We start from the raw sequence: 8,099 nt of genomic DNA, 5'->3' as shown, positions 1-8,099 counted from the left end.
GCAGTCTTTACCACTCTCTGCAGGCACTTGCGGTCCATAGCAGTAGTGCTGCCATACCAGACAGTGATGCAGCTGGTCAAGATGCTCTCAATGATGCAGCTGTAGAAGTTGCCGAGGATCCTAGGCGACATGCCAAACCTCCTCAGCCTCCTCAGGAAGTACAGCCGCCGTTGGGCCTTCTTGACCAGCTGTGTGGTGTTATGTGTCCAGGTGAGGTCCTCACTGATGTGGACGCCCAGGTATTTGAAGCTGCTCACCCTCTCCACTTCGAGCCCCCAGATGAACAGTGGCTGATGAGATCTCCTCTCCTTCCTCATGTCCACTATCATCTCCTTCGTCTTGTCCGTGTTGAGGCTGAGATTATTGTCCTTGCACCATGACACCAGACCAGCCACCTCCCTCCTGTAGGCTGCTTCGTCCCCGCCAGTGATGTGACTGCAAACTTTAGGATGATGTTGTCCTTGTGGGAGGCAACACAGTCATGGGTGAACAGGGGGGTATGGGACTGAGGACACATCCCTGTGGGGTGCCGATGTTCGTGATACTGTTGGCTGAAGTCCTAACTAACTGTAACTAAACACAGAAAACCACATAATTAACTCCCAGGACTTCGCAACGAAAGTCAAATACCTGCAGCTTGACCAGGATGAGACACCACCGATGGGGATAAATATCTCCGATTCATTGCCATTTGGGCAGAACTGATGAAGCCTCTTGGACGAGAGGTGAAATGTCTTTGACCTAAAAACCTAGTCCGGTTGATTTTTCTAAGTTTTTTCAACTTACTGTAACTAAACAGATTAGGAATGCACCAATACCACCTTTTTTCAGACCAAGTACAAGTCCTTACATCTGAGTACGCATCGATACGAGCACTTAAAGTAATAATAATGCAGTGTTTCTACTACAAAAATGACATTTTTATATTCATTAGATTTACCTTGTGATTGTGATTAAATAAAATACAACTGGAGTCTGTGTAAATGTGAAAACTTCTGATAAACACAGCACTGCCACCATTCATACTGAATATAATGTGCAACTGACTGAATGTCTGTAGCCTACTACACAACATACTGAAATACAGTGATTTTTGGCCTTTGTTGGAGCATGACCCTCTGTTAGGATGAAATTATTTCACAACCCCCTTCCAGAACAACAAGATTGGGAGCACACAATATTACAGTCAGCAAATTAACTGTATAATTTAATGAAGTTACATGTTCTTACTTTGAACTGGCTTCTGTCTGTTGCTTCATCCTGTCCTCTCTACTGGACACACACCTGCTCTGCTGTAGAGGAGCTGCTGGTCTCAGCCTCCACGTCCACAATGATTCAACTCATTTTCATACACAGAGCTCATTAGACTCCACTCTTAACTACATAAAATGAGCGTTTGTTTTTTCTTGTTCTCAACAATTCACTATAATCAGCATAACGAGCACTGTGTGGGTTTAATGGGTGAACGGGACCAGGCATTTCTGCAAATATGTTGTATTCTGCTTGTTCAACAAGTGTTTGATTAATCATTCTCTCCATTACTGTTAGTTTTGTTGCATATATTGATTACTGACATCTCTGTAAAATGTGACATTGTGCCTGTGTGTAAAATGCAACACTATGTCTGTATGAGACAGGAAGGGAGGGCCGTTCACAGACACACAGCAGAGCAAATAATAATAACAGCAAACAATCGGCTTTACTTTTGTCATCATCACTTATTTTAAAAAGCCCACAAGCTATTGAAATGTGTTCTCTACCGCCGAGAGCAACTCAACCAATGTGATGTTAATGTAATGCTGCAGTAAAGTGTTATCGTGTGTAGTGTCGGACAACTTTTACGAGTATGAGTACAAGTATTAGAGGGTGGTATCAAACCCGATACCCAATATTAGTATCATATCGGTGGATCCCTAGAACAGACTGTACAAATCCTAGTGTGTAGCAACTGTAACTTTGACTCTGACATGATTTATTCTCTCTCTGTACCTTCAGGTTTCTGCAAGTGGATTTTCCTGATATACTGTAATGAACTTAAGCTAAAGGCTGCCTGGAAGCTAAGAAATTAATCTAAAAACCAATGGTGTACTTTGGAAAACAGTCAGCACTAATGTAAAATATGTGATATGTAGTTAATGGGGTAAAACATACAAAACACTGGTATGGTTCATTAAAACAAAAACGAAATAGCACAGCTGGCCTCTGCTCAAACAGTATGTTTTATCTGGAGCTCACTGCTCTCCAGGCATCTGTCCTCCATTATCTGCAGGCTTCCTTTAAAAGGACTGAACAGGGGATGGAGCAGCAGCACAGCACAGCAAGCTAATAAAAAGTGGGACGTGGATAATGGCATCTGTTTAAAGCCACACAGACACACACACAGAGTCAATTTCAGTATCAGTATTTTTAGTATCTGCACATGAGGAAAGCATCCACCAATGAGTCTGTGACATTGTTAGATCTCTGCTGCTGTTTCCAGAAGACATTGCCCACTGTCCACCATCCTGTCTCATCAAAATACTGAATGTTGCCTGCCTTACTTTTCTTTTTGCTAAGAAGCGTCTGAAAATTATAGCCTGTCTAACACAAATACTGCAAATACTGAACTGGTTACATCAAAGACACTAAAGCAAACATTCCAAAGATGTCACTGATAAGATCACTGGCAAAAAAATGCATTACTGGAATGCTAATGTAAATGCTGTTTTAACATCACAAAGTTCTGCACTGCGGTACATTTCCTTGGGAAAATCTGCAAAATTGCAGACTTCAAGTTGATTTTTACTCTCATATGTATTAGAAGTTACATAAGCTTGTGCACTAAAAAAATACATACAATAAAGGGCCCAAACATCAACCAGAGAGCACTTAAACACTTGCTGATTTTCTAGTGGGGTAACTCTGAACCATTGCAGATTTAGTAAACGTGTTCTTGCAAGCATTTGACTTGCAAAGTAGTGTGCATTATGGTAAAAGCTGAGGTAGATTAAACATTTTGCACAAACGTAACACTAGAAAAAAGCTACAACCTATAACCAGCATCATAATATATGATATAACGTAACCACGTTACCTAAAATCAGGTACATTTTAGTTGCACAAGTTCTTATATTATTAACAAAAATAAAGACCTTACTTAGCTCCAGACTCTCCTTCTTCTGTAACCCCATGAATTTTCTTTAGGTGCTAATGCATTAGCCTCATGCTCATGCTCCCCTGCCAAGACAGATACTTTTTGCATAGTTGGCACTGGACAGTCTTCTTTATGACTGTACAAACAAGTGTCCCAAACTTCAGATGACTGGTCATCCACTTTTCTCTGCTGTAACCATGCACAATACTATCCACCATTTCTGCCACTTTACAAATGTTTTGATCAACCTTACTGACATAGTCACCCAGTCGCTGACCCAGCCATCTCACACAGCTACGTGACACATGTTCGTCTTCATTAGTACACAATGCAGTCATGGCAGATAATGGAAGCGATACTGTCCCCAGCACTTCCTGTAGTGCATTGCAGTTACAAATGAACATTTATGTGGTTTTATATAACGGCGTGTCAACACTAAAGCTCCACATCAATGAATTTTTATAATCTGCACAGTTGGATTACGTCAACTAATCGTTGCAGCCCTGGGTGTGACGTCACACCAAGCAGACTTTTGCTCTCGAGGCGGAAGAATCAAAAACACAGCAGAGACAGAGTTTAGTAACTTGACCACAGAGAAGGACCCTGGCCATCAACCTGATCCAGTTCCAACTTTTATTTTTCCATCTTACCACCTCTTTAAAAACCAACAGTCTTCCATATCCCAGCAGTTTGTGCACACAGGTTTAGGAAAAACACACCGTCTCCAAAACAAACTGTCTATAGCTGCAGTGGGTAGCTCTCTGGTGTAAATGAGTTTAGCTATGAAACAGTGCTGAAAAACTGTTGGTACTCTAGGCAGACCATAAATCAAAATAAGAAAAAAAAAACACACAAACAAAACCTTGTGTACTTACTAGATGAGAGGCTTGCGGCAGAGCACGAGGGCGTCATAGAGAACACACACTCCAAATACGGTGATGCCCGTCTCCTTGACCAGCATGGCACAGGTACCGAGGAACAAACTAATGAGCAGAGACCACACAGAAACCGTGGAGGGCAGAGAGTCCTTGCAGACACAAACTGCCACGCTCCTGAAAGACAGAAGAGAGGGAGAACAAAGGTATTTTATAATGGCAGAAGATTATAGATTGGTTTCATAGATGGCAGGTCACATAGTTATTTGTTCTATAGTAGCATATTGCATCCACATACAGAATAGTATAAAGTTTACTTTGTAGTACAGGTAAAATGATAAAAATGTGCCTACAGCCTACCTGTAGACACATTTGTATCAAGGATTAGGTCACTTACACTGCATGAACACTTCCGTTGTGCTTCCTTTGACTAATCCCTGAATATGAACATTTGATTGCGACATTTCTTATCTGTCAAAAAAATCAATTGGACTAGGCTTTTATGTCGAAGACACAATGGAAATGTTCATGAGGTGTAAATGACTTAATCCTGGATACAAACGCGTCTACAGGTAGGCTGTGTAGACTGCCGATTAGCATTTTTCAGAAATAAAAAGACATGATAGCTCTTTGATGTGACATTTGAAAGCTACATGATTAGGGTTACAATTTGTTATGTAAACTGACAATTAATTATTTACAATGAACTACCAGACCCACTGGAATTCCAGTGCTCCGATTTAAGTGAGGCTCACTCATGAAGTGTGCTGGGCCATATTGCGTTACTAGTAACACATTACCATAATAATATTGACATCAACATGGCTGTCAAGACGGCGCTCCTCGGTGTGCGACACTGCAGTTCACTCAGAGTCAGGTTGTTTCTCTTTTGTCTCTTTTTTGCTTATTTGTGCCGTGTTAAAGCAACAGTTAAGATTGCAAACTTTATTTATGACCAGGCGGCTTTGTTACTACTAAGAGAGATTTTGACCCGAGCACGTTGGACTCTCACCCAGAGTTAATATGCTATGTCAACACGATGCCAGGCTACAACCCCTGGCAGGGAGCTCTTCCAATAACAACAAACCAAAGCGGAGACATGGTAGACGTGGGGGAGTCGAACAGGGGCTCCGGCGCTTGGTTAGAAGCGGCAGGCTAGCCTTCCCCGCTATACTGTTCGCAAATGTCCAGTCTCTGGATAATAAACTGGATGAACTTCATGCTCGGATTACCTCGCAGAGGGACATACAGGACTGCTCCCTGCTGTGTTTTTGTGAAACATGGCTGGGAAAAGAGACTCCCAATGAGGGTATAACTGGATGGTTACTCTGTGTTCAGACAGGATCACAGCACCACTGAAAGCAGCAAGCCCCGCAGAGGAGGAACAGCCGCCTTTGTCAGACAGTCCTGGTGCACAGACTAAGATGCTCTCTAAATTCTCTTCTGAAGATGTGCAATATTTAACACTAAAGCACAGGCCATTTTATTTACCTAGAGAGCTGCAATGTATTGTTGTGAGTATAGTGTGTGCCCCTCCCTCAGGCAAAGAGGAAGCTGCACTAAGGGAACTGTACACAATGATTAATGAGCATGAAAACACATGTTCTGATGCTGCTTTTATTATTCTGGGAGATTTTAACCACTGCAATCTCAGGAAAAGCATGCCTAAACTGTATCAGTTTGTAACCTTTCCTACTAGAGGAAACAAAACACTGGACCAATGTTACAGTAACATTAGAAACACTTTCTCAGCTGAATCTAAGCCTCATTTTGGTAGATCTGACCACCTAGCAATCTGGCTCAAACCTGCTTACACCAAATGACTCAAGTCTCAGTGAGAACTGTTAACACCGACCGACGGGCCAGCCTGCAGGGCTGTCTAGAGGCCACAGACTGGAGCATCTTCAAAGGGGCCACAGATGACATCCATGAATGTGCAGAGACTGAGTGATTACATCAGCTGGTGCGCACCAGCTAGAACGGTGTGTCCTTAACCCAAGCAGGAGTTCCTGGCATTTTCAAAAAGTCCATTATCATACAGATCCCTAAGACATCAGACACATCCAGTCTGAATGACTTCAGGCCAGTGGCGCTCACATCAGTCGCCATGAAGTGCTTAAAGAAACTGGTCCTCACACACATTAACCACATGGTCCCGGACACTGTAGATCCCCTCCACTTTGCCTACCGCCCCAACAGATCAGTGGACGATGCGACAGCTCTGGCTTTATTCCATACCCAGAAACACCTGGATAACAGCAGTACGTATGCTGGGATGCTCTTCCTGGATTACAGTTCTGCATTCAACACCACTGGAGGAAGAACCCCTCCCCTCTGCTGCCTCTGACCATCAAAGGGTCCGAGGTGGAGAGGGCTGACAGCCACAAGTTCCTGGGCCTTCAGGTGACATCTGACCTGAGCTGGTCACTGAACACAGCTGCCACAGTGAAGAAAGCCCAGCAGTGGCTATACTTCATCAGGCGGCTCAGAAAATCTGAGCTGAACCGTCACCCTCTCACCCAGGCTTATAGAGGACTGGTAGAGAGCATCCTCACTACTGGCATCACAGTCTGGTATGGTAACACCACACAGGCAGAGAGGAAGGCTCTTCAAAGGGTCATAAAGACTGCAGAGAGGATCACTGGGACTGAACTGCCTGCTATGGACACACTATACACACAGCGCTGTCGTAAAAGGGCAGAGAATATAATCAGGGATCCAGGCCACCCAGCTCATTCTCTGCTCAGACACAGAAACTACAGCCTCAGGCACAGCAGGGCGGACAGTATCATCACACACAGAACAAGACTTTACAACAGCTTTTTCCCTGCTGCAGTAAGACTGATGGCAAATACAAAAATGTGAGAATATATGTGCAATAACCCCTCACTACCTCACCGAGCATAATGACATATCCAACTGCACCATGTGAATTACTAAGTGCAATGTTTGAAGTTCACTGTGGGAAATACCATTACCCTATTTTTGTGTATTGCAGTTTTAATACTTTGTTGCCTTTATGCAGCTTTTTTATTTTAAGACCAAGTGTTCTTTCTGGCTTTTGACTCCTTAGCTGACTCCAAAGGAGAGCTGCACAAGAATTCCTATATGTCTAGACTGTCTGTTTATGCATACATGGGAAATAAAAATCTTGAATCATGGCAAGGATTGATCTGAAATACAACATTTAATATATGTAGTCATTGTCAAGTGTGATGTCACTTTTTATGGCAGAACTATAAAGGCAACAACATAATGACATTTTGTAGTTTTTCTGACAGTTGGAGTTTGTAGTTTTAGACAGTGGGAAACAGAAATGCCAATATCAGCACCACTTGTCAAGTTAAGGTTTTAGGTGTACAGACAAGAAGCTGGTAATGGAAAATAATGTTCATTATACATTGTAGTGATATGGTTTATAACAATTCTCTTTCTATAATAGGCTGGACATTTAATGTAGAATGTGACTCACCTGTGTGAAATCATTTTTATTAGCATTATTTTTTTCTAATTCTCTATAATAAAGATGTGTATTCGGGGGAACAATTATTTTCAAAGTTTCAGTCCACTTTCACTGTCACTTGAGTCATGTGTGGATCCATTTGGCCACTAAATCAAGTAAATCAAGGATCATGTAATTCACAACCACTTAAGTGTTAAAGGAACGATATGTAATTTCACCACTGATTATAATAAATGATTATTATGTTTTTGCTTTTTTTCAACTTTATTTTTACTTTCAAAGTCTTGTATATCTAAAATAACTACAGTCAGGGAAAAAATTATTTGAACTCCAGCTGATTTTGTAAGTTTGCCCACTAACAAAGAAATGATCAGTCTACAATGTCAATGGTAGGTTTATGTGAACAGTGAGAGACACAACAATAACAAAAAAATCCAGAAAAATGCATTACAAAAAAAAAAGTTAAAAGTAATTTGCATTTTCATGAATGAAATAAGTATTTGATCCCCTATCAGTCAGCAAGATCTCTGGCTCCCAGGTGTATTTTATACAGGTAACGAGCTGACATTGGGAGCCCTCTCAGCTCGTTACCTGTATAAAAGAGACCTGTCCACAGAAGCAATCAATC

General features: G+C 41.9%; 1 protein-coding gene across 3 annotated transcripts in view; it reads right to left on the bottom strand.

Annotated features, from left to right (window-relative positions):
• tmtc1 (transmembrane O-mannosyltransferase targeting cadherins 1) overlaps positions 1–8,099 on the bottom strand; it is a 166,758-nt gene that overhangs the window by 123,657 nt on the left and 35,002 nt on the right. For all 3 annotated transcript variants that reach the window (XM_020623887.1, XM_020623889.1, XM_020623888.1), the window contains exon 4: positions 4,009–4,185. In XM_020623887.1, coding sequence (XP_020479543.1) covers positions 4,009–4,185 — 177 coding nt within the window. The remainder of the gene's footprint in view (positions 1–4,008; positions 4,186–8,099) is intronic.

Source organism: Monopterus albus, unplaced genomic scaffold, assembly GCF_001952655.1.
Source record: "Monopterus albus unplaced genomic scaffold, M_albus_1.0 scaffold315.1, whole genome shotgun sequence".
Classification (NCBI taxonomy): domain Eukaryota; kingdom Metazoa; phylum Chordata; class Actinopteri; order Synbranchiformes; family Synbranchidae; genus Monopterus; species Monopterus albus.
This window is presented reverse-complemented; position numbering and strand designations above follow the sequence as displayed.